The 26,088-nt window shown below is 50.3% G+C and overlaps 2 protein-coding genes across 4 annotated transcripts; one reads left to right on the forward strand and one right to left on the reverse strand.

Annotated features, from left to right (window-relative positions):
* Window positions 1-327: 327 nt before the first annotated feature.
* On the forward strand, window positions 328-1,883 carry DDIT4 (DNA damage inducible transcript 4). The gene is made up of 2 exons (XM_075505402.1): window positions 328-444; window positions 726-1,883. Exons 1-2 carry the CDS (start codon window positions 348-350, stop codon window positions 1,199-1,201), a joined length of 573 nt encoding a protein of 190 aa, XP_075361517.1. The 5' UTR covers window positions 328-347; the 3' UTR covers window positions 1,202-1,883.
* A 2,960-nt stretch (window positions 1,884-4,843) lies between these two features.
* Window positions 4,844-25,706, reverse strand: DNAJB12 (DnaJ heat shock protein family (Hsp40) member B12). 3 transcript variants are annotated; one of them, XM_075505405.1, is made up of 9 exons: window positions 25,598-25,706; window positions 20,959-21,133; window positions 19,315-19,460; window positions 16,034-16,219; window positions 13,933-14,012; window positions 12,668-12,777; window positions 9,349-9,521; window positions 8,171-8,322; window positions 4,844-6,828 (listed from the first exon to the last, which is right to left on the reverse strand). In XM_075505405.1, exons 2-8 carry the CDS (start codon window positions 21,045-21,047, stop codon window positions 8,201-8,203), a joined length of 906 nt encoding a protein of 301 aa, XP_075361520.1. In that variant the 5' UTR covers window positions 21,048-21,133; window positions 25,598-25,706; the 3' UTR covers window positions 4,844-6,828; window positions 8,171-8,200. The 3 variants fall into 3 exon arrangements, with proteins under 3 accessions (XP_075361520.1, XP_075361518.1, XP_075361519.1); XM_075505403.1 differs by lacking the exon at window positions 25,598-25,706 and adding an exon at window positions 25,100-25,256; XM_075505404.1 differs by lacking the exon at window positions 25,598-25,706 and adding an exon at window positions 21,732-23,404.
* Window positions 25,707-26,088: the final 382 nt, after the last annotated feature.

Here is a 26,088-nt window from a genome sequence, read left to right on the forward strand (position 1 = left end):
AGGCCCCGAGGGGGTGGCAGGCGGCGGGGGAAGCCCGGCGGGCGCTGCCGAGAGCGGCAGGCGGATTGCACCAGCCCGGCCCGGCCCTCCTGATGCAACCCGCGGCGCCGTTTGCAGGGCCCGGGCCGGGGCCGGATCGGGGCCGAGCGGAGCCGAGCGGGGCCGAGCGGGGGAAGGGCAGGGGGCGGGGCCTCCCGCTGTCACCGGGCAGGAGAGACGCCGCGGACGTGCCCCGCGCTCCCATTGGCGGGCGTGCACTGGAGGGGCGCGGCCTGCCGCGCCGCCCCTATATAAGCCGGGCGGCCGGCGGCCGGCGGAGCAGAGCGGGCGGCGGAGGCGGTGGGGCCATGCCGGGGCTGTGGGAGCGGCTGGCGGGCGGCGAGCGGGGCTGCCTGGAGACCTCCGACTGCGAGTCGCTGGGCAGCGCCTCCGGCTCGGAGGGAGGTGAGTGGGGGTTCCCGAGGGGCCGGGGGGAGGCCCCGCCCCGGGGTTCCTGAGGGACGGGGGACATCCCTGAGGTGCCCGGGGTCCCTCTGAGGCATGGGAATGGGGCTTCCTGAGGGGCTGGCGGGTGGCTGTGGGGGTGCTGTGCCCAGCCCCTGTGCCCCAGTTACACCCCCGACCCCTGGGCTCGATGTCCCCCCACAACTGTGAGGCCCCAAGCAGTGCCCCAGCCCCCCCTCCCCGCGGGCCCGGTGCTGACCTGCCTCCCGTCCCCTCCGCAGATGCCGAGTACGCCGAGGGGGCCTCGCTGCCGGACCTGGACCTGCTGCACGACCCTGAGGATGAGCTGCTGTGTGCCAACCTGATGGACCTGGTCCAGGCCACGCTGGGCAGAGCCCCGCTGGGTGCCAAGCGCTGCTCCCGGCTCCTCATGCCGGCCCAGCTCCTGGCGCAGGTGAGGGTGGAGCTGCTGCGCCTGGCCTGCAGCGAGCCCTGCGGGCTGCGTGGGGCCCTCCTTGACCTCTGCGTGGAGCACGGCAAGGCCTGCCACGATGTGGGGCACATCGCCGTGGACCCCGCTGTGGTGCCCACCTTCCAGCTCACCCTGGTGCTCCGGCTGGACTCCCGCCTCTGGCCCAAGATCCAGGGACTCTTCACCTCGGGGCCGGCTTTCACACCGCTGAAGCTGAGCACGGGCTTCAGGGTCATCAAGAAGAAGCTGTACAGCTCTGAGCAGCTGCTCATAGAGGAGTGCTGATGGGCTGTGCTGGAGAAGTGACTTACCCAAGTGCTTTGGAAGAGCTGGTTAGAGCATGGCGGCTCCTGGCAGCTGCTGTAGTTTAGGTTAGGCTGGAGTAGGGCTGTAGGTGGAAGTAGTTTGGGCAGGCGGAGGTCCCTGTGGGGTGCCTGCCTGTGCTGGGGCATCCCTGATGTGGAGCGGACCAGGACGCAGGCGGAGGTCGCTTCACACTGTCAATGATTGTGGGACGATTGTGGTGATGCGGCAGCAGGGCTGCTGGGGGGCAGATGGTCTCCTCCTGTTGGCTCATTAATCATGTTTTTTTTGTAACAAGGATTGTAATCAATGGGGTTTCTGGGGGAGGGTGTGTGTGGGAGTGCGTGATGGCTGGGCTGTAGGTTTGGATCGAAGACAAAACCTCACTGCTGGCACCTGGGTGGCTCTGCATGGGTTCCCAGTAAGGCAGGAGGGGGGTCCGAAATTGTGTTGCGTCTTTGATCACGAGAGGAAAGAGTGGTGGGAGAGGGACGTGTGAGGTGACGCGGGGACAGAGGGCAGGACCCCTTGCCGTGCCACGCTGTGGGTGCTTCATTGGTTACAGTTTACACTCATACACTTGATGTTCAAGTGCAAGACTTCCTATGCAATTGTGTTGGGGTGGGTTTTTTACTTTTCTAATAAAAGCTGTCTTAATTGATAACCTGCTGTCTCCCTGTTGTCACTTGGGGCCAGAGAGGGATGATGCAACTGCTCCTGGCTGGTCTGAAATCCCTGCTGGCATCCTTGGGAAGCCTTTCCCTGGCATGGCAGCCCCTGTGGTGGGAGCTGAAGGTTTTGGGAATGGGGGGGAATCCTGCTGTGCCTGCTCCTAATTGCAGGCTGTGGGGCTGTGACTCAAGGGCAGCTGAGTTGGGCCCCTGAGCTGGCCAGGTGCCTGCCTATGCCCTGGGGAGGAGTGTGCAGCAAGGGGCTGCTGCTCCTCCTGGGGAGCTACAGGGGGAGTTTGGGCAAAAAAACAGGGGAATTGGTTAAAATGGTGAGGGAGGGAGATGGGGAGGGTCACACCTGCCGGGGGAGTGCTCCCCAGCTCCAAACACACTCTGCAAAAATGAGACCAGTTACCCAAGCCTGCAATTAGAGCCACTCAGAGAAAAGGCTTTCACTAACATGTAATTAAGCTGCTTGGCAAATGAAGAGCCCAGTGGAAGGTGTGGGGGATAAAACCAGCCTGGAAAAAAAAAATTCCATTCAAATGCAAGTTTGTTCTGGCTTGAGCTTCTGTTGTTGGGGTTTTTGTGGTTTTGTGTTTTTTTTTTTTTTTCTTTTTTCCCCTCCTGTGGACAGATACTGACTTTTTGATGAAAACTTTCACCAAAAAGTCCTTTTCAGAAAGGGCAGCCCACAACTGGAGTCTTTGGAGCTGAGGTTGCTCACCCATGTAAATCAGAGCAACAAGCAGCACCAGGTGGGTACAGCTGGAAATGCACCTTTATGAAGCCACATTGTGCAAAGGGAGGGGGGGTGTCTCCTAAAATTTTGAGGGCTGGGGTGTTTCTCAGAGGGTCACATGCTGGACCATGCTTCCCCGCGGACATGAGGGACATCCTTGTGCTGGTGTTGGGTGCCATGGTGCCCTGGGGGTTGTCTGGTGGCAAAACCACTGTCAAACCAGCCTGGGAGCCACTGAAGGGGCTGGAAAGGAAACTCCAAACCCGTTTTTTTGGCACAATGATGAGAGGAGCAGGTTTTGGCACTGCCAGCATGGGATGGAAAGGGCATGTTGCTTCCCAGCTGTGGTGAGAGATTTACGGTGCTGTGACGGCAGCGACACCGGTGGTGTGGCTTGGGCCATGCAGTCATCCCCTGCTGAGACATATTGTGTCTTGAAGCTATATATATAGGTCCATAAATATATGTATTTTTATATACTGAGCTCCTAAGCTTGTGGAGGGGATCACCCCGTGTTTTGCTGTGCTGCCAGCAGCAGTGTGGCCCCAGCTTGTCCCCTGCCAGCCTTTCCGAGGGTGGGCGAGGGACTCTGCATCATGTTTTTTTAAATTATTATTACAAGGAATAACCAGGGCTTTGCAGAAACTGCTAAGAAAACTAAACAAACCCACCAAACCTCACAAAAGTAAACGCAGAGTGACAGAACAGCCTCTTTGCTGCGGGGGGGGTTATCCAGCAAAACCATCCATGCAGGTCCATGTGCCTCTGAAAACACCCCATGGTCACAGCCCCAGCCACGAGCGACGGCAGGTGAAGCTTCGCTTCTATTTATAGCAAAATGGCCTTTCCATGACAAATCTGGGGCAATGTCAAGGTCCTCGTGGGTTTGGCAGTTCCCTGGAAGGTGCCAGGAGCTTCCAGCGAGGCTGTATTTAGCCTCTCCTGGGGCAGGGGGCAGGCAGAGGGATATTTTGGGACCCGGGGGGCACCAATGGGGCTATTTGTGGCATCAGCATTGGCCCGGGGCTCCCAGGTGCCATCACAGTGGCAGGGAAAGGGAGATTTTTGGGGCATCAGCAGCAATAAGGCAAACGAGGATTTAAATCCCAGGGTAACACTAAACCCTCATGTTTTGCTGCCAAAAATGATGGTGTGAAGAAGCAGGGTCCCCTTCGCTCCCTACCTGCTGGAGGAGGATGCTCATGGGGCACCCGCCTTCCCCTGCTGCCTCCCTGCCTTTGGTGGCTGCTCCAATTAAAAACCCGGGCTAAAGAGCTGCCAAGTGGGAAGGAGCTAATGGGCAGCCCAAATCACCCGCACCTTTGGTGAGCGGGCAGGGACCAGCACACCAAAATGCAGCGCAACTCCCATTGCTCTGGGCTGGGAATGACCCGAAATGCAGCCAAACCACTCCCCAAAACTGGGGCGTGGATGCATCTGAATGCAGAATTAAAAAAAAAAAAAAAAAAAAAAAAAAAAAAAAAAAGGAAAAGAAAAGAAAGGGAGCAGGGTCTGTGCCGGTGGCACGGGGGATTTTGCCTGGCAGCCGTGTTGGGTCATGCTGGACTTTCCCAGCCGGTGTGCTGGGACGGGCGTTGCGAGAGGCCGGTGGGGCTGACTCACCACTGCTGCTGGGAACACGGCGCTGAGAAGTGGAAGTGACGTGACCCCTGGCCTCTGAGAGAAAAAGGAAAAGGGGGGAAAAAAAACCAAACCAAAAACCAAAAAAACCCCCCACCTCCAGCCCTTTGGTCCGTGGGGCTGGGGATGAGGGAGTGCCGGCGGGCACCTTAAAACGCTGGGACGATGCTGCCAGGATGGTGGCATTCTGGGATGAGCATAAAGCACCCCCCAAAAGAGCTCAGCCAGCGGACACGGGGACCCGGCTAACAGAGGCACTTCAATGGGAGGGGAGGAAGGCATGGCCCCCCCCCGCACAAGGCACCCTGCTGGGAGCATCCCAGTGGAACCAGTTTGAAGCAAAGACGTCCTGAGAATTTGCCGTCACCTTGCCACCAAGGGTGGACGTCAGGAGGCACCACCTCCTCTCCATCTTCTCCCCTTTGCTGTGCCAGGACAGCAAAGACACTGAATTTCATCTACCGAGCGCCTGTGCGGATGCAAGGAAGGTGGTGTGAAGAAGGAGCTGTAAAACTAGAGCTGGCTGGGGCAAGGATCCACAGGACACCAACACAGCCAGAGCCTTTCATGTTATAAACATTTATTTATAGATGTACAATTGTATAATTAATTCTAAATTTGAGAGATACAGCCTCTGTGAGCATCCGTTAGGATCTACGCCTTCTTGCTCGTTATTATCCATGGGTATCTACTTGGAAAAAAAAAAAAATCAAAAGGTTTTGGCGGGCAGGCTCTGGGCAAGGAATGCCGTTGTGCAAGACACTCAGCACCTTTTGCAAACATGATTTTCATTTAACCCCCTCCCCATGATCTCTTCGCGCCAGCTAGCCTGTGCCTCTATTAAGAGCTATTTCCAAACGCCATTACATCCACCCAGTTCCTTCCAAAGGTGGAAGAATCATTAAAAAAAAAAAAAAAAAAAAAAAAAAGGAAAAAAACTCTTAAAATCAGGTCCAAGTTGTGGACTGTGGGATAATAAGGCTTGCAGCTAACGGGAGGGCTGATATTTTGCAAAATAAATAAATAGCCAAAGACAGAGCACATGGATTCCTAACAATAAAGACATAAAACCACCTTACCTCTCACCTCTTCCAGCCCCTGCCACTCCACCCGGAAGCCACCATGCTTTTGATTCATTCCCCTGAGGGTGTTGGGGAACGGTTCTTACTGGAAATGTCTTTAGACAAAAATGAACTGCAGAGTACCAAAAAAAAAAAAAAATCCAGTTTATTCCACGGGAGGTAGCTCCGCTTGTGCCGGTTTTGCTTCAAAGAGATGGCTCCTAACCTTGAGTGCCCTCCTGCCGCCCCAACGCCAGTCCTGCCCAACGGCGATTGCGTGAGAGATGCACTGCAGAGCCCAGGCAGGGTCCGAGGAGAGATCAGGTGCACCCTCTGATCTCCCCTGACAAAACTTCTTTCAACAGAAGCAATAGAAAGCTCTGTTTCTTATGAATTAGCAGTATTTTACAGGTCTCCTCTAGGAAACGTTAGAGATAGAGTGTCAAGGCCACGGCCACGTTGCAAACGGGAGTGCTGGTGGGCAAGGAACCCCAAGTGTAGGACACACCAAAAAAAACCCAACAAAGGGAGATGGCTTGTGGAAAGCCCTCTTTACAGAATGAATGCCGCACGCTGATTACGAGGCAAAATTAAAGCAGACTCTGCAAAAAAAGAAGTTACGTGCACAAATAAACTCAACGACTGATGAGCAAAAACCATCCAGGACAATCCTTCCCGTCCCCGAGTGCGATGCCAGGGCTCAGCTGACCAGCTGCAGCTTCTGCCAACGCTGCAAAACCACACCACAAATCTGGACAGTTTCCCCCATTTCTTTGTTACCCCCTACAGATTTGGAATTTCTTTTATTAAAACCCAAAAGGCAGGTATTGACATCCCAAGCCACAGAACGCCACTGTCCTCCAGAAAGCGAAATACAGTAACTGCAAAGTGATTCTTGTTTTAGTGTGTCAGGCAGGAAAACACTGCAGAGCGAGACACCCCAGGAAGAGACTTCCTGCTTCCCTGTTTACCAAACCGGGCAGAAAACAAAATAATTTAATCATCCAACCCCTGCATAGTTTAAAAGTACAACATATATACAGCTATAAATTAATTCTAAATAGATTATATTTTCTCCTCTTTTTTCTAAAGTTTTCTTTTATCACCAAATTGGCAAATTTCTCTCTCCGTCGGCAGTGACCAGCGCAGTCACGAAGGGCCTCCTTCTGCTTCATGGCTTCTGCAGTTAGTTTGTGTTATTTTACACTCTACGTGTCTGTTCTCGGGGTTGCGGGATCCCAGGAGCAACGAGACTGTCGCACGCTAGCAGTGTCGGAAAGGAAGGAGGAAGACGGGCAGCTTGATTTCCTGTCCTAATCGCTGCCTGAGACGTAGGTCGAACGGCAGAGACAGGCAGAGAGAAGAAAGAGGGCAGTTGTGCGTTGCTAATTCTCCAATTCCATTTTTAAGATAAGGTTTGGTTCTTTTAAATATCAAGTGTCTGTCACCTTGGCTCAGTGCACTTCACCAAAAGTCTTCAGGCATTTCAAGAGTCTGGGAACAAAAGCGGTAGCGGTGTCAGTCTCCGGACAATTGCATGTCACCGTACCTCCCCCTTCCTCCCTCCCCCCCCCCCCATTACAGGCGGCAGCTTCTTCAGTCGCACTATTTCAATCCACAGCGGGCCTGACCATGGGTACAGAGAGGGAATTAAAGGAAAGCAGGTAATTAATGCCAGTCTATCATGAAAGAAGAGGTGCAGTTATCAAAACAAGAGAGAGGGCGTATCAAGATAAGAATGGTTCCAAAAACAGGATACATAAAAAAAAAAGCTGAATGCGACCCAGAGGATTTGCTTTAAGGACCAAACTTTCAGACATGCTCCCTTTGCCAAGGAAAATAAAATCCAAACAAAAACTCCCTTGCTAAACCTCCTTACTTGTGTCTACAAATCAAGCAGCTAGATGTCCAACGTCCCCAAGAAGTCCTTGCAAGCCTAAATGGTGTCCGTACAACTAACACTGATGTGAGCTTCACCTCCGATTTGTTTTCTATAGAAACCCTGTTTTCAAATAATTTTGTGGTAGGAGGGACCTGTACGTTTGCAGTATCTGGTAGGTGAAGTCAGCCCAGATAATTAAGCAGAAAAAGGGCTCCAGTTTTTTTCATTATTTTCATGCAGTTCTCCCGTGACCCAGCACACCCGGTCTCACACGTGCTATCTGGGCTCGCCTTAATTCAGGCTCTCCAACCCCCGCGTCTTCCAGACTCCCCCTCAGCTGTTTTTACTTTGATTTCCAGTTTAACGCAGTAAGTTACTTCTACAACCTGCTGTGAACTCTGGCCATTTGCTTTGTTCTCCCTGAGTGTCATGGGAAGGCAACGGGGGGGCAAGGAACATCTGTTTGGTAGGAGTCCATTCCCTGTCATCATATTGCTTCAAGTGCCAGGGGATAACAGCTTTTTTGGTAAAACAGACAATAAAGCAACCAAAAAAAGGTTCATTAAGACGTGGCAGCTGGCTGCCATGGCTGGTAAAAAACTTCCAACCAGCTGAGGCGTGCATGGCCACTGTATCGAATGCACAGTTGACAAGACCTCAGCTTAGTTGTCAACACGCCCGAGGCTTTTGCTGTGTTCCTAGAGACGCAACACCGACAGTGCCAGAGAAAACAGGAAGCTTGGAGAGAGCTGAGGGTGCCGACATGCAAACTAAATAAAATCAATTTCCCAATTAACAAGTGTACACTTGATGGAGGGGTTGCTTCCTCCCGTGACGTGTGTGCATCCAGAGGAGAATCATGAAGATCTGTGTCTCAAACAGAGATTTAAGTTAAGTATGAAAAGCACTATCGTGCCCTGCTCCGCTGCCAGGGGAAGCATCACCAGCTCGTACCTAGACCTCTGCTGAGCAGGCAGGTGGTGACTATCCGTGCAGAGAGGCTTGAACGTCTGACAGTCTGCTACAGCTGGGGGTGCCCATCTTCTGTGCTCGCTGGTACAGATCCGAGTCTCCGAAGTAGCGTGCCCGGTACAACAAGCCTTCCTCTGCAAAGGGAAGAGCCCAGCGTTACGAATGCGATCTGGAAGAAGACCCACCTGCCAGGCCACGTCCCACCACAGGCTCTGCTGGGAACAGGAGGCACCTCGAATTCTTTAAGGCTAGCTGAAGCACAGGATGAGGCTGAGGAAATGCACCATGCCCTTTAGGACAGGATGGGCGTAACATCTGCTGACAGCTCACCCATCCCAGGGAAAGCCTTAGGAACCTGACAGGACCTGCCTCTAGTCCCAGGAGGCAGCCTACACAAAAGTTACCCCAGCAGCACAGGGAAGAAGAGGCTCAGAGCTCGGTGCATTGGCCTCATTTGGCACCACTGGGGGCTCTAACAGCCCCTCCTGCGTCCCAGGTGCTCAAATCCTATCCCAGCCACTGCTCCAAGAGCTGTGATCATCACCTGCTGGGAACGGGCGGGCAGAGAAGTCAGGTCACCCCTGGGACTTGGCAAACAGTTTGCTGCCCTCGCCACACTCTGCTGCGTGGCTAAATGGCCAGATCATCTCTCACGCTGTCTGGCTGGGTAGCTGTCCCTCCTAACCCTGAGTGCCTTCAACAGCACACAAGGCGATGTCAGTGCTGCCACCGCAGCCTTCTGAGCAGGGATGGGATGAGGGATCGAGGACACCACGGGCAGCAGACTTTCAGACATGGTCCTCGAACAACTAAAATATTACACAGAGCTATCAGGGGCCTCCTGAAAATGACGTGGCTGCAACCTTCCCCCTCCACTGGAAATCAGAGATATCCTACTGACACGGCAGGGAACCTCTGGGGCACAACTCCTGCCTGACCAGTTCTACAGCAGCATTAAAAACCAAACCAAAACAAAAAAACCACACATACTGGATTTGTCACGAAGTCATAGATAGAAAAAAAGGCCAATAACGCAGGAAATGTGCGCGCACCATGTTAAAGTATAACTTTAGCATAACTCAGTCCCCAGTAAAGGACCTTTCTGAAGCCGACCTCATGCAGCAGCCAAGACATTCTGCTCCTGACCCCACACTACTCACTCTGCTGCTTCTCTTTCCAGCAGTTATTTCGAAGGTTTGCAATATAGTCGTCCTCCACGCTCCTTTCAACATTTTTCAGGTTCGTGCCTGTGTATTCATCTGCAAAGTTCTCGGATACGTAGTAGACGACTTTCAAGTGCTCTGTCACTCTCCTGTGTATGTGACCCACGGACCTAGTTCAGGGAGAAGAGTCAGAACAGTGTAGGACACGCTTCAAGGGCAGAGCAAAAAGCTCCCAGCTCTTTATAATGCACAACATGCCACGATACCAAACCGCTGAAAACATACATCACTCCTATGCATCCACAGACTTGAAGGTTTGGAAAGGAGAAGCATTTCTGGTGGAAATAAAATACCAACACAGGGATAGAAAACCTGCCAGGCCTCTAGCTAGGTGGGCAGAGCTCTGAATATAGACGTAACTCTGAGGCAGATTGCCCAAAGCCTAAACCCACTTAAAATAAAGTGTTCATTAGAATTTTCAGCACTAATTAAATCTTTCTGCAATTTCCTTGCTGACGACACCATCATCTGTTTTTGGCAGTGAGCCCCAAGGATGGTTACAAAGCTCAGAGGCTGATGCTTGTGCAGTGCAGGGTGAGAAGCAGCCAGCGAGGCAGAACAGCGCCTGCACAGAGGAGCATGGCAGCGCTGAAGTGAGGGCAGAGCAGGGGCTGGCTATCACAGCTCCCCAGCAACCCTGCCTTGCTCAAGCAAGGCTGCCCGTCGGTCGAACCCAGTCCCCTCTGTTAAGATATCTGCTAACCCCAAGAGCGTCAGCTTCCTCTACCACATCACATGCTGCAATGAACACTGTTGCTGCAAGAACAAAATTAGACCCGCTCTGCACTCAAGCCTGCACTGACTAGTACAGAAAGCACTTTCTAGAAGGAAATCTATTCTTACCCTACCCCCGTGGATTTGCATTTCAGACAGAGCCCTGTACTTATTTTCCTGAACGCTCCAGAAAACCTAGAGATACTCACTAGGGCGTGTTTGCAAGCTGTAACACAGGACCTGTGCCCAGACACTGGATTCATCAGGAACAGCTCCATCTGGAGATGTGCCCAAAATTTCCCATAATAAATACCAGCTGGCTGCTGCATTAAAAGCGAGCCTGATTCTTAAGACAGATACAAACATTAACTCATCCGGCTCGCCCTTCAGTCTGTTATCAGGGTTTACAGGAGTGATTCAAAGACTCCTGCACGTTTCATCAAGGTCCAGCGCTCAGGGATGAGTGGTGGGTAACCGGATAGACTGAACATGACCAAAAAGCTCTCTTGGCATTTTTCAAGACAAAGGCTAATGCATCTCTGGCAGTGCTTGCTGGCAGAGATGCAGTCTGGAAGAAGCTCAGCTCACTATTTTACTTGTCAAGACAGAGCCCTAAGCTCTCCCAAAGTTCATGTTCCTCTTCTGTATAAAGATGAACTACGGAGGATACAAAGTGTGCCCTCAAAGGAGGAGTATTTAACCTCACAGAGCTTCAGCAGCATGCTTGAGTGTAAAGCATGAAAATAAAGGCAGGACCTGGTGCAAGAAACCTGCCACCTGAAGTCAGACATGCAATTAAGTCAGGCAAATTTGATGAGGTGTTATTGAAGAGCAGGCTGGCACAGACAGGCCCACAAATAGACAGGTCTTTCGGCAGAAAGCTAGTTTTTGGAAGAGATTTACAAAGGCAACGGAGTGACAAATGGTTCTTCAGGACTCTGCCTTTCTCAGTGACAGCTTCACTATCAAGAAGTGGCATTAAAATCTCTGTGTGCCATTAAAACCTCACCAGGTTGAAAAGCTTCTCGCCTCCTGCTCACTGAGTTCAGTACAGTGAGCTCCAGCTTTCTGCCAAACGACAGCCAAGCACAGCATTTCCCTTTACATCAGGCAGCGAAAAGGGCCTGGCTGCCTGCACGAGCGACCGAGCGAGCGAGCAGCACCGCCTGCCGGCATAGCAGCCTTCTGCTCCTGAGCTAATTTCATTTGAAGTGCCTTGGTCACTCAGGAAGGATGACGGAGGACTGGATCAGCTCATTTGCTGCTCCTGTCCAAATACTAACTTGGAAATCGGTCTGCTTGCTCCTACCCGAGCACACAGAAACAGACACAGCACAGGGGATGGGGAACCAAGCAGTAGAGAAACACCTGGGGCTCAGGGATGGCTTTCCTCTGACAGCTGACAAGGCTGGAAGCAAATCCCTGCCCACTTAAAAGCTGTCCTCCACTGAACGTCTTCTCGCCCCATAAACCGCCTCTTCACCAGTATAAACCAAACTGGTATACATATATAATGCTTAATTTTATAGTCCTAGTATCAACTGCAGAAATCACATCTCAATACTCTTTAGCCTCTCAGAATAACCCTTAACTGTGCCCTCTTCAAAACTGCTCCATCTTTCGGTTCCAAGCACTAATGTCATAGTCTTTACCTTGGACCTGAAAGCTAAGCTGGGTTTTACAGTATTTAACATCATCAATGGCAAATGTCGTCACCCGTGAAACTAAACAGGGCCCACTGGCTGTAATCCAGTCTACCCTCTTTAAACACACATAAGGAACTTCCACTGAAAATACACTAAGCTTTTGTCAAGAATGATGCAAGCAGCCAGAAATCAAGCCTGTATTCCCATTCTTTGTTGGCACTGCAAAGTGAGGAAGAATAAAGACTCATTTCATTTGTCAGCCAAGTGAGCTGACTGGGATATTTCCACAGGATCTACAATGAAACAGCTTCACTTTTGCATAGTAAATGTCTGGCCATAGCTTTTTCACAGCAAGATTAGAGTTCAAAAATGGGATTTCTCTGGGAGTGTCTCTTACTCTACAGGAGTGTCTTTATTCCTTCTCTTCCTCCATTGCTTTGTACTAGGCATAAACTGAGGCTTTCATGAACAGATCTGGCTTTTGTTTTTCACACCCCAATTTAACTCTACATCTCAATTCATTCTGCATATGGGATCTCGGTGCTGAGCTACAGTCTCTCAAAGTCATTTCATCTGTCCCTTTCTAGGACAGACACACCCAGCTGCGGGTATGGGCTGCAGAAGGTCCCTGTCAAAGAACATCCTCCCTTAGGCAAGTGAGCACCCTCCAACCTTCCCCACACCTTCCATCTCAAGACCTATTTGAGAACCAGGTGGCCTTCACTGATGTGTGAGACATCTGGCAGCAAGAGCAACGGTGTGATGAGACAAAGCAAAAAAACCTCAAAAAGGCAGGAAAAACAGAGAGCCTAAATCCCTACCCCGTCACACCACCCTGCCCTCCAGAACCCAGGCCCCTCCCCAGCTGGATAAGTTTTAGAGTAACGGGTACTAACGGCCTCTGGCTCAAACTGTAGGGTGGGCTGGAGACCATCATCTGGCTGAGAGCAGACACAATGATCAGGATGAGGATAGGCATCAGCTGGACAAACAACCCAAGGCCACCCTGAAGGAACAGAAACACACACTGGAGCACCACCCATACACTTGTACGCAAGGATCCCATAGCATTGCTCTCCCTCCCTCCCAGCCCTAACACAATCTTGATTCTCCTGCTTTTCGCAGGCATTTGGCTTAGGAGGCACCCCAAAATAACTGAGGGGAACCCAGCAGCCCACAGTTCCCCTCCAGAAAGGGCAGTGTGGCTCCGAAGGTCCAAACCCACTGCCCCTTCTCTGGATGTGACAAAGGGCAGAGGGGACTGGCAGGGGGGACCTTGTGAGTGAATTTCAAAAGCCTCATGCCCATATTTTGTTTTTCTAGAGCATATGTGGTTTCTGTCCTGCTTGTGCTAGTGAGGAGAACTGGTTTTATGCAAAGCCTTCTCCCCTCTTCAGTGTCAGATGAAAGTAATTCCCCCTCTACCTCACCTCCTGAGCTCCCTCCAGTTCCAGCACAGCACTTTCCCCTTTAAGCCTGAGAAAAAATATTCAGGAAGTTCTTGTTTGTTTGTTTTAAAAAAATATAATTGGCTATCCCCAGAAAACAGTAATCTTCAATACATAGCCCTGGTCTCTTAAATAGTAAGTCTCTCATTCTCACTTCTCTAGACCAGAGGGCTTGGAGTGTTGGAGATATACTTAGATTTTCTGTGATGGGAAAACATAAAAATAGCTCATGCTACACAGGGTCTTCCTTGGTTAATTAAGCATCACAGATTAGAAACACCCCATCTTCAATACTGGAATAAAAGGGAGAATGAGTTTACGTTGGGAGGAGCCATGAGTATCCATATGATCTGAAAAGTGGATTTACCTTTTGAAATTACAGAATTAAATCAGAAAGGAAATGCTTATTCTGTGGTAAAGACAGGTACACTTTACTGGTGCGATCTTATTTCACGGAGGCACTGTTTCAAGACACACCAGCGTTTTCCCCACTGGATGACAGCTATGAGAGTCCTGGGAGAACAACCACCAGTAAATTAAACTGCAACTTGGTGTTTAATTCTGAAGGCAGTTCACTTCCCATGACTCCAGCTTTCCGTTCAGGGGGGTGGAAACGAGCAGGACTGTTTCACAAGACAGCCACACCAACTAGATCGCAATTCATGTATTGGAAAAACCTTTAGACTCCCAGCCCCCCGCCTGTCTCCACTTACATCACCCTGATGTTCTCGTCTGTCCTGCCTCTGATGGTAGGTATATCGCATCCTGCCATTGCTGTATACGTGAACATTACCTATAGGCAAAAGAAAACTGTTACACAAAAGTCAGGGTATGTAAGACAGTGCTGGCTGGCCAGGAAGGAACCACAAAAGGTAGCCATGTTCCACATCAGCCTCACCAATAAAAACACAGTAGGAAAAAGTAGAGTGGGTGCTGACAACAGCAAATTCAGGAATTTTAACTTTGAACACTGTCAGAATGGGCTTGATCTGTTTCTTTGGTTCGGGCTGCACTCAGCAAAGATATAAGGACACAGAGATTGTAAAGGAATCCATGCTGTGCTTACACTCAGATCTGGTCTGCCGTTACCACCACTCTCAGTTCAGCCTACTTCATGTAGCTAGCAGCATGCCAGACAGTTCAGAGCTGGAAGAAGGACAGCACATCTGCCCGGCTGGGCTGCTTCCAGGCTGGAGCTGGGATGTCTCAGTGAAATGGTGATTTGGCACACTTGGGCTGTTCCTGAGATCCCTGCATATGTCCCAGTGCACAAGGTGCATGTCCATGGTTTTGGTTGGCAGGCCACATGGCCGAAGCCCCTGACTCAAGCCACTCCATCATGCTGTCTTGACAGAGATGGGGCAAAACGGGTATGGGACTCCACAGGAGATGGATAGAAGAATTCATACAAAAAAATTCCATTCATCACCTGAACCCAACATTTACAAAATGAGCTATATAAGCCACAGCTGAAAAAGGAGTATTCCTAAGGTGTACTGAGCAGTTATGTCTGAAGGCGAACTAGTGGTGGGCACAGAGATCCATCTACAGGATTTTGTAGGATCATACGAAAATTCAGGTTGGAAGTGATCTCAGGAGGTCCAACCTCCTGCTCAAAGCAGGGTCAGCTATGTAGAGAGAACATCTTGTACAGGCCTCCTTGCTCCTAATTGAATTTACTTTAGATTAAAACCAATTAAAAAAATAAGTAATTTTGGTAGTTTTTCGACCCTAAAAACAGAGCTCTTCCATGTCTTGTTTTAAATGTCAAAACAACAGCTGAAAAGGGAGACCAGCTGAGAAAGCGGTCCTGAATTCTCTTGGGACAGCGAGGAAAGGAAAAAAAGACTGAGCTAAAATAGCAACATGCTGTTTTTACTGGAGTAGCTTTACCTCTCTGACAGGCAGAGTGTGAATGCTGCAAAAAGGCTTCAAGATGCCTTTGCAAGTACTTGATGTTAGTGTGTTAATTCTTGCATACCAGATAGGAAAGAGCTACCAGAGTAAATCTTCTCAATTGAAACAAAAATATTTATTTTTCCAAGTTGGTCCACAGAGATCAAATGACCACTGCCTCCATTGCCAGTCAAATATGACTAGAGCAAATACAATGGAGTCTTCTAAAATATCCGTATCCTTATATTAAATCTGTGTCGATTAAATCTGTGTCGATCAGAACCGATCAAGTGAAGGAACAGTCACTCGGTTCTTTCCTGCTACCCAAACCATGATGAGCACTGTGGATAGACAGGATACAGATTTATTTTCAATTCAAGAGGTTTAAATTATGCTCTAGAAATAACACTTTCCTCTTTTTTATGGGACACAGTAGAAAGAAGGAAGTGGACACTGATCTCAGAGAAACTGCTTCAGCTGCGTGGCAGAGAAGATACAGATCAAGAACAAGGCCCAGGCATTACCAGAGTTTGTTCTGATGAGAAGACTTAACTTCTAAAACCACCAGGCAGAAAAGCTTTCTTCAAAACAGGATTATTTTTACGACTAGCCTTAAAACAAGTAATTTTTGTTCTAACATTCAACTCAACCTAATAACAGCTAATGTTGCCAGCATGCAACCAAATACCTGAAGTTGGGAAGAACTCCAGCTCTGATGGTATTACCTGCTGGATGATGAGTTCTCCAAGTACCCATCTGACCAATTTAGAAAACTCTAGGTGTTTAGGGGATGTGTGAAGGAGAACTCTCTCTCATCAAACTCAGCAATCCTTGCACGGCCAAATAAATCACTACTGCATTGTTGCTCTGTCAAAAGGATCGGGTCCCATTCAAGAGATTAAGGTTTAACATGCTTACTAGAAGGAAAACCACCACCAAAAAACATGTTGAAGAGGTCCTCGGGGGAAATGTCTGCCTCAAACCCGCGGTGGAAGTCCGAGTGACTGTGTCCGTGCCGAGCAGGGTTGAGTTTCTCATCTCCAAACTGGTCATATTGCTTCCTCTTCTCTGGGTTGCTCAATACCGCGTATGCATTACCAATGGCTGAAATATTGACAATAAGGAAGCAATTAGCTGCTTTCTTCTACAGATAATACATTTAGCTCTGCAAACTGCCAGGACTCGCCTTTCTCATTACACAAATGAGAATCTCAACTACCCATGTCTTTTCAACAGGCTACTTCAGCGGCACAGCACTAGTACCTGGCATGTTTCTCTGGCAAACACAGACAGAAGGAAACCACACCAAGGGACTCAATGAAAAAGGCCTTAATTAATTCAAATGAAGAAGTTATGATATGACTGGTATGAATTTGGTATATGTCCCTAGAGAAACCCTCTCAGATGAATGAAACTATGAATTGTGAAGGAAATACTGGTAGTAGAGCAGCTACACGTTTCACTTAATTAAACTTGTTATTTCTTTTCAACAACTAATGCCCAAATCCTTCAGCCATAAGCAACTGTATAGGAAAATACAATTTTAGTTGACAAATTTTATTCAAAAGTGGCATTAAGGGCATTCAATGTCATAGCCCAAAATCAGAACTGCAAAGAATGTAAATATGGGCTAGATCACTGAAAGAGACTTTAAAACCTCCCATAAAAGCTAGTAAGGAAACATTGGCTAGAATTCATGTCTATCAGCTATGAATTTCAAAATTTCCAGATCCAGAAGTAAGGTGCATAATCTCAAGGACTGTTAACCAGTGCCTGTGATGGTGGAAATGTACTGGAACTAAACCCCTGCCAGTTCCCCACATCACTCTCCTTCCAACCTCAGCACGTTCGAGCCTTTCTACCGGAACGTCTGCATGCCACCCTCCTATTTCTGTACTTCTCTCTCAACGTGTTCCAGCTTACCACTTCCCCTCTGTACCAACCTACCCAAGGGCCTCCCTGCGTGACTGCAGAGCCTATCCTCTCTCCTCCCTGTGTTGCAAGGAGGCAAAAATGTTCATGGCCTGGTATATAAAAGGCAAGGGCGGAAGTGATAGAAAAGGGAGATACATGCCCTTTGGAGATTAACTCCAAGATTCAACATTTTCCTAGTAGTCAGATTGAGGTGTACAGTTTCTTCTTGGACTAGAGATTTGGAGCATGGAGGATGTAATGTCAATACACTTGTTCTCCTTCTTGGTTATAATTAGTGCACACAGAGCAAACATTTCTACAACCAGGCAAGGAAGCCCGACAACAAGGACTGACTCTCAGCATATTAGCTTTTTCTTTCAAACTGTGCGGTTAAGCAACAAAAATGGAGCAGTTCAGGGTTCTGTTCATTGTATGACTTTCTGCTGACAAAGCCCAAGAAACACCTCATTCCACACCAGGATTCTAGCTCAAAGTAGCCAGGTTCAACATTTTTTCCAACGTCAGCCAAAGGTAGTGATGCAAATCTGCTACAAGACAGACTGCAGCCAGCTGCAACTATGGACTGAAACAAGGTCTCAGGACAAGACGTAATGCTTTATCAGCTGTCACTGGGAAGACGAATGCCAAGACTTCAGCTAATACATCAAGGTAAGAAAAAATTAACTAAAATCCTCATAGCAGTGCACATTTCCCCCTTCACCCTCTGGAACCAAACAGCTGGACTTCAGCGAGCCCTGCAAACTAGGAGTTCAGCTCGGGGGCTGAAGGACGGGCGAGCCAACGAGGCAAGGCTTGGAGGAGAGATAACCTAAGAGCAGACAGCTCTGCAGTGGAGGATAAAGGGCACCTTGCTTAACGCACGACTTCTGGCATGTAACTCTTGTCAAAGCCTTCAGCAAACATCATTATTTAAGATTACAGGTGAAGAAACCTGCCTTTCGCCACTTAGCAAGGACTGAAGGATAAACTATCAAACAGAGGCTTACTGCACATGCGGCGTAGATAGATGTCTGCAGATGCTCACTCTTTAATCTGGGCCCCATACTAAAACAGGCTCTCCCAAGTAGCTGGGGGTCAGCTCATTATTTGCTAACAGCAACACACTTATCAGTTATGGATTTAAGTCTTAAAAGACTTGAACAAACCTTACATAAGACTTTTACTGCTGAATTCATGTCTACTAGAAGCTTACCCGAATACTGTATCAATACACTCATGTCAGGCTAGCCTTGCTCCCTCAGAAGTCTCACGTATTTCACTCCCAAGATGGCTAGAATCAGACCACAGTATTTAAATGGCTTAACACTGCAAAATCGGTGCTGTACAACTGGCATCAAGAAGTTCTCCATTTAGCTCAACAATAATAATCAAACTTCCACAGCTTGCAAAGGAAAATGGGGTTATATGTTCCAAGCAATAGCATTTCTCTTGGAAAATTACTCCAGTTTTAAGGTATCTTATTACCCAGGCAACATCCCTGCTGCATTTGTAGAGAGGCCCTGAGAATCAGGCTCTCTACAGCAGAACTGAAGCGCCTGGTGACCTTTTTTAAGTTCTGGCTGGGTTCAGCTGTATGGCTGTGGCAGTTTCACCCTAGGAATTTTCACCTGGGGTTTCTATCCACCAATTCCATCCGCAGCTTTTCGCAACTGTCAGGTGCTGAGTGCTTGCTTAGAAACCCGAAGGCTTACTGGTTGCCCAAAATGCTGAATGAGTGGAAGAGTCTAAATACCGCCTCTGAAGACGACTGAGTTTCCTGCCATTGGGCCTGCCCAGCAATGTTTCCTGTGAGGGATTCGTGAACCCAAGGGCTGCCTCTGGTGCTGCACAATTTACTGGGTTTCTAATGGATTTGTCAGTAGACAGGGGTGCACCCCAGCACCTGTCCTGTGCTGGATGGCTGCAGGACTTGGAGCTTCTCCCTGCTAGGTGAATGCTCCTGCATCTCTCTAGAATTTCCTCCTGAGCAGCGTGGCAGAAGGCTGGAGCAACACACAGGAAGGGCTGCTAAGAGGAAGGGAAGGAAGGCTTCTCCTTGTCCGACCAGCAGAGGTGAAACCTATTCATGCGAACCTGTGTTTATTATTTTAAGCTTAATACTTTGTTCATAATACAACCAGCTCAGAAGAAGAGATACAACCTTATTAAGAGCTTTATTTCACTCTACCCGACTCGTGAGGTTGTTTTTAAGAGTCCTTGCTAGCCCAACTCAGCACCATTGCTGATAGCTGAGGGCAAATCACAAAGTTGGAAATGTTCTTTACCTTTAAATGCCTCTGTAGCCCCTGGTGCGTGGTTCTTATCTGGGTGAAATTTCAGTGCAAGTTTCCGGTAAGCCTTTTTCAGGTCCTCATCAGAAGCTTCTCTGTTTACTCCCAGAATTTCATAGTAATCTTTGCATTGCTTTACCCTGCCAGTAGAGAGGGAAGAAAACACGGACAGTTAGTTTCAGCTGTGAAAACCACTTTGCATTGAATACGTCAACTCAGCAACATCTCACGCATAACATCTCACGCATCACAGTTTCGATCGACGTTGTTCATTGAACTCTGGTCTACTCAGCTCTAATTCCTCAGAGGGTGACCCAATTTTTTTCACAGACTCATTCCCGCTGTGCCTGCATTACTAGCACACAAACACTCTCACAGAACAAGTCAGGCCAGTAGAGGTAGAAGGGCCTCTCCCTCAGGCAATGATATCCACCACTGAAGAATGTGATTGGCAAATAAGCTTCAGATTCATCACGCTCATGTTTTGGAGGCTATTTGGGAGGGACTACAAATGGAAGGCCAGGATCTGAAGGATAGCTGGGCTATTGGCTTTTTTCCTCCCTCTCCTCAGACTCAGTTAATTCACAGACCTAAAAATAACATCAGCTGAATTCTAGAGGAAGAAGGAGGGAGCTGCCCAGGCCTGTGCGAGCAGTCCAGCTCGTTCTGGGTACACTCGCAGCCCAGCGAGTGTTTCCTCCTTCTCACATGACTTTGATGAGACAGAATACAGCAGGATGGGTTTTTGGAGAAATGGGTGACGTAGCAAGCATCCCCGTAAGTCCATTAGCCAGAGTTCTTGCACAATTCAGACCATGCCCATAACCTTAAACAAAGTTTACCAAGTGACTGTGCCTGCAGTTCAGTCCTTCAACTTCCAGTATTTGCAAATGGTAGAAAGGAATAAGAACAGCTTGAAAGAGGGTTGGGAAAACAGGTGACTGGATAAACATGTCCTGGGACTTTCCAGCAGAAGCTTTAGAAGTGTATCATGCTAACAGAGTGAAGCGTCCTGTGGTTGATTTCTACTTTATTGGGCTCTAAGGGAGAGAGGATGATGAGCAGAATATCATCAAGAGAGAGGAAGAAGGATGTGCCCTGCCACTTGCTACTAGAGCAAAGCTTTGAGCAGGAGGGCTGCCTACTGCAAGCTATGAGCCATGACTTCCACCTACACGATCTCAGGACCACATGGGATTTTTCACAGTATTATTGAGTAACACTAAAGCAAACATTAATGTGAAGTACATGAGATGAATGCATCCAAAATGCCTCTTTGGACCTCAGCCTGGAAGAAGCCTATGTGCCTACAGTTCTAGCCCTCATACATGCCTTTGGGGGAAAAAAATCTCATCCCTTGTAGACCCAACCCAGCTGCCTCCCAGGGCTGCTGTAGCTATAAATCCTCTTAGATATCTTTTTAAACATCTAGTGAATTAAAAGCCACTCAATATGGTTCAAAGCTGACCAGATCTCCTTACACAGCACAGAACATGAGTTATTGTCCAACTGTACCTACTCTTTCTGCCTTCCTCTTTCATGTTCCATCATTACATCTTTAAAACATTGGAAAAACAGACTGGCATCGCACGATAAACTCAAACTGCAAGCTGAAGCCATGGAGAGCTGCGCACACACCTCTTCACTGCATCCACCTGGTCCTGAGTGTAGCCCTTGGGGGCCTCCCCACCAGCCTCTCCGTTGGCCGACGGGAAGTCTCCACTCATTTTCTTGAACTGGGGATTTGTGGACTCCCTGGATTGGGACTGGCCATTGGCTGATTGCTCGTTCTTGTTGAGTGATTCAAGCAGAACTAAAATGAGAAAAAGATGAAAAGAAAAAAAAAAAGTTGAGACCACCAAGCTCTCCCACTCTCCTATAATGAGACCCCTCTTCATCTCTGCCTCCGCTCTAAGACCCCCTACCCTTCATCAGAAAGACCCTCACGTTTTCACCCAACCTTTGAGCTCCTGCTGCTTCTTGCCCAGATGTGAGGGCTACTGCTGTAGATATTGCCTGCTTCTCCCAACGCACGCAACCTCCACCAAAATCCCAGGCCTACCAGCCGGACAGTCCAGGAGCCACAGCGGATCACCAAAGCGGTGCATCCTTGTCCTCTCCTTTTTTCCCCACGTCTCTCCTTAATAGCAAAGCATTTCCATGTTTGTTCTCTAGCATATTATAAATCATATTATTCTTCTTTATCTCCTGCCTTTGAGAGTCTACTGTGCTGGGTAAATTATGTGGCAATGCCGTATCTTTAAAGAGATTAGAAAATAATACCGTGGGATGCCAGTCACACGGCGACACTCCCCTTTCAGGGACAGAGAACTGCAGCACTGATTGCTGGCAGCACGATAGGACCCGTAACACGAGTCAGAAGGGCGCTTTGTTCTCTTGCGCTGTCTTACCTACGTATTTGATGTGTGTTGGAGAAGCTGTGAAAACCATCTTCTCTCTCAATTACCGAATATGAATTGCATAAATTCAGATTCCCTTAAGTGGGGTGCACATGCGTATTGGGTAAACTGCTGCAGACTATCGCCTCCTCCTTGCAAGGCTCAGACACTGTCCTCTGTCCTTTTCAGCCAAGAGGGGACAAACATTCAGGCCTGGCCTAACCGCACAGATGACAACACTGTGAAACCCAGTGAGACTCCTCCAAGCACAGAAGTATCTTTCCGTTATGCATTTCCCTGGCAGCTGGATAGTGCCATCTTTTAAAACTATTTTTGTCTTTTTTCAACCAAATATCAGACGGATCTCTTCATACCTGTAGTTTCTGAAGTTTATATATTGCATCCCCATTAAAGAGAATAGGCATATGTAATACAATTAAAACCAGACAACGTTATTTACAAAGGCATCAGTAACTTGACAAGCTTGCAGTCCTTGATCCAGAGCCTAGAACCGAGAAGGACGTTTCATCTCCTCCTGCAGATTGCACATTACAGACCTTGCACTATGGGGGTATCACATGCTTTATGCAAGCGCAAACAACACTTGCAGGCCAAGAGATGAGCCAAGATATCCTATCTGCCCCGCAGAGCTTGTAGGAGCAAGAAAAAACCACTCGGTAATCCAACAGCCAATACAGGCAATTGTTACGGGACGAGGGATAAAAATGACAGTGGGCTAACGAGCAGTAACTCACTGGATGATGAGCTTTTGAGCTTGGGGGCTTCACAGATTTCAGCTTTCAGAAAAAGAAATCCTTCCCTCGCCCATATTTACACCACTAGAGTGTTCCCAAAACTATAGCCTTTACTTCTGTTCCTTCCAAACCTGGAGCAAACCACCAGGCACTTTTAAACCTCGTCTCGTGAGGCTGTCCCTCCACCCACTCCACTCTTGCTGCTTTGGGCTCAGTTCCCTACAGCTTGCCAAGAGATTTTGGTAGTGTAGTTCCCAAAACCAACCACAGAAGCGCACGTATGGCCACAGCTCAGTCCTGTTTTGCTCTACAGCCCCAGTCCTATTGCTTCTGCACCCCAAAGCCACACTGGTCCTCTGTGCAGTCACAGCACAGCATAAATTCATAAACTACTGAAGCAGAGACTGCTGAATTAGTTTTCAGTTCTGCCAACTCAGCTCCCCACCAAGCATGTGCTATGGATCACTTTTCCTTGCTTATTAGCCAACATTTTTTCAACTTCTGTTAATTTTTCCAAAGCTCCCACTTAAAGGTGGCCAGTGGGACTTTGTCTATACCAGCGTGCCCGGCTGCGTTTACGCAGGAGAAGATTTTTGCTGAAATCCCCTTGCAAAACTCTTTGCTGATCCTGTGACAACAACCATAGGACCCAGCCAGGGTCAGAGTTTGAAGCGCCAGCTGCGCAAGGTCCACGTCGCTGATTGTTGCCAAACCCAACGTAACTCATGAGAAAGAGAAGAGATTTCCCAGGGGCACATGAACTACGTAAAGACTCAGTGACCACTGTGTAACTGCGGGATCTTTGGCAACATTTCCCAACTACAGACCCAGGGCATGGGTAAGCAACCGGCAGGACATCAAGCGAAGGGTCCTGGGACGGCAGCTCAGACGTGAAACTTGTACCAGCAGTTTGGTCGGGTCTGGCCACAAATTAGCACACTGTATTTAACATTAACCTGCCCTGCTGCCCCCCTTTCCTCTGCTTTCCTCCCCTATGCTCCAGTTCTCTAACAGTAGAAATCCCACCTTTTATTCTGGCTGCCCCAGGCCATAGGATTAGAGCAAAACATGACTGCTTTACATTGCAAACTGATGCTTCCTGTCATCCAGATCCGCTTTTCTGGTGCACGTCCTAGCAGAGCTCCTCAGGAAGAGCAATCCTTGTCAGGGTGGGCCTTTCTCTGTGCTATGCCACGCTTTTTCCTCCAAAAGTCACTTTTCCTACTCAGTAATTTTGCAAAAGTATAAACTCTGAATGGGAAGGAAAACCACACCACACATATGACAGGCTGACACACTGTGTTTGAGGCAACGGGAAGAGGCCTCGTGCAACCCAAGAGAGGATTACAGGAGGCCTTGGGCTCTCCGCAAGACAGACAAGCTGCAAAACACAGATGAAGAATCAAAACTCAGACAAGGTCTGCCAAAGTAAAAAAGGAAAAAAAAAAAATCTACAGCCCTTTACATAAACTTCTGCAATGTAAGAACACACGGAGAAAGAATTGTCTTTGGCTGCTTCTACGAACCACTTCCCAGTTGCTTTTGTGACACATTAATTACGTACGCTGTAAAGCTTCCAGGAAATGAGACTGTTCCTCAAAACCCATAAAACTGGCAGAAGGTCTTCAAGAAGGAAGATTATTTTTCACGCACGCTGAAATGAACTGCAGTAGCTGTGCTGTGGTAATCAACGGGGGTGTACGGAACAAGAAGCAGCACCTGCTGAGCGGAAGAGCCAGGGAAAGCGAGTGTGCTCGGGCACGTAAGCTCAAAGTCTGCCTGCCTGCAAAGCGTGTGAAACCGCTGCTCACCGCTCCCCGGGCTGAGGTGGTCGAGGAGGGGATTCCGCAGATATGCCCAGGGCCAGCGTGGGTGCACCTCTGCGGGAGGGCCGGAGCAGCAGGACAGCCCAAACGCCAGGACAGGAGAGGACAGGAAAGGAAGAGGAGAGGAGGGAGGCTTTCTGCAGCCCCACCAAGAACTTCTTTTCCGCCTTGCCAAGCCCCTTCTCTCCCCACAGCGACATCCTCACAGCGATGCTCCCACGAGCAGCCGTGACCGCGGCCCCACAGGCCGCCCGCGGGTGAGGGGCACAAAAGCAGCGAGAGTTCAGGGAGGTGCTAAGACCACCGCGCTCAGCTCCTGGCGTACCTCCTCCCGCCCTCCTCCCTGCACACAAGCCCTCTCCGCACATCCCCGCGCCCGCCCTCGGTAACGACTGAGGGCCGCAAGTTGACGAGGCACGGCGCCGGGGACACGCACGCCACGGGCGCGGGTTGCAGCCGGCAACCAGCACCCCCGGGAGGCACCGCGACCCCCCGGGGCAGCCCCGTCTCCCTGGGGGTGGGGCGGGGGACACCGACGGCAGACGCCCGGCCCCCGCAGAGACCCCCATGGGGGCGGGGCCAGACCGCCGCAAAGCCCGCTGGGAGTGGCCGCGCGCCCCGAGCGCCCCCCGCCCCCCCCCCCCCGTGGCGGACTCGCCTGCCCGGCGTGCCCCGCGCGGCGGCCCCCCCCCCCTTGCAGGGCGCATAGCGCATGCGCGCTGCGGGTGAGAGGTCAGGCGTGGCGGCGCAGGCCCCGCTCCCCAGCCCCCCCCCCCCCCCCCCGCCCCCCGGCGCTCACCGCGGACCCGCGGCGAGGGGTACAAGCGCTGCGCCTTCTCCAGGAACCGGCGGGCCTTGTCGGGCTGGTTGGCTTTGGCGGCGGCCAGCGCGATGCCGATGCACCGCTCCGCCTCGTCCCTGTTCGACTCCATGGCGGCGGCGGCGGCGGCCGGGCGGGCGGGGGCGGTGCCGCGCGCGGCCTGATGGCGTCACGGGCGCCCCGCCCGCCCTGGCGCGGCAGCGAGGCGGGGCCGGGGGAGGGGCGGGGCCGGGGGGGGGGCCGCGGACCTCCCAGCGCCCCGGGAGGAGCGGGGGAGGCCGCCCCGTCCCGCTCCCAGCGCGCAGGGGAGCGGCCCTGCTGGCGGCAGCCTCCCTTCCCCCTCTTCTGGCTGCCGGTGGGGGCTGCGAGGGGGGTCCGGGCCCGGCGCGGGGGAGAACGGACACCGCTGACCACGGGAAAACCCCTCCCGGGAGGTCCCGGCCCTGGAAGAAGAGCTCAGGGGAAAACGCGACCTACCGCTGGAAGGAAAATCCCTGTGGGCAGCCGCCGGGGCCGTGCCTGGAGCTATCCTGCACGTAGGGGTGTCAGAGGGGAGGATAAAACCCCGCGGGGAGTGCCGTCAGACAGGACTCCTTCTCCTTTTGAAGTTGCCTGCCGTTTTAAGCAGCTGTGCATGGAAAGGGCTGAAGGGAGGAGACGCTCGCACAAGAGCAGCACCAGTGAGGGATAAGGCTGCTCTCAGGGGAACAGCGCTCTGCAATTGAGACATGCCAGGCATTGATCTCGGCTTTCGCAGCAGAGGCTGTGAGATAGATTCAGTCCTACGGGGGATGCAACAGGCTTCGTTTTATTCCAAAAGAGAAAATTTCGAGAAAGGTGACATTTCCGTGGAGGCTGCACAGCTGACTGAACAGCCATCCCTGCGGGCAGAATAGGCAAAACCTGCACCCCAGCATCATCACTGCTCAATGTAATGTGTGACAGCACAGGCACCAACACCTGAACCA

The sequence above is a fragment of the Mycteria americana genome, chromosome 6 (assembly GCF_035582795.1).
Source record: "Mycteria americana isolate JAX WOST 10 ecotype Jacksonville Zoo and Gardens chromosome 6, USCA_MyAme_1.0, whole genome shotgun sequence".
Taxonomy (NCBI): Eukaryota; Metazoa; Chordata; class Aves; order Ciconiiformes; family Ciconiidae; genus Mycteria; species Mycteria americana.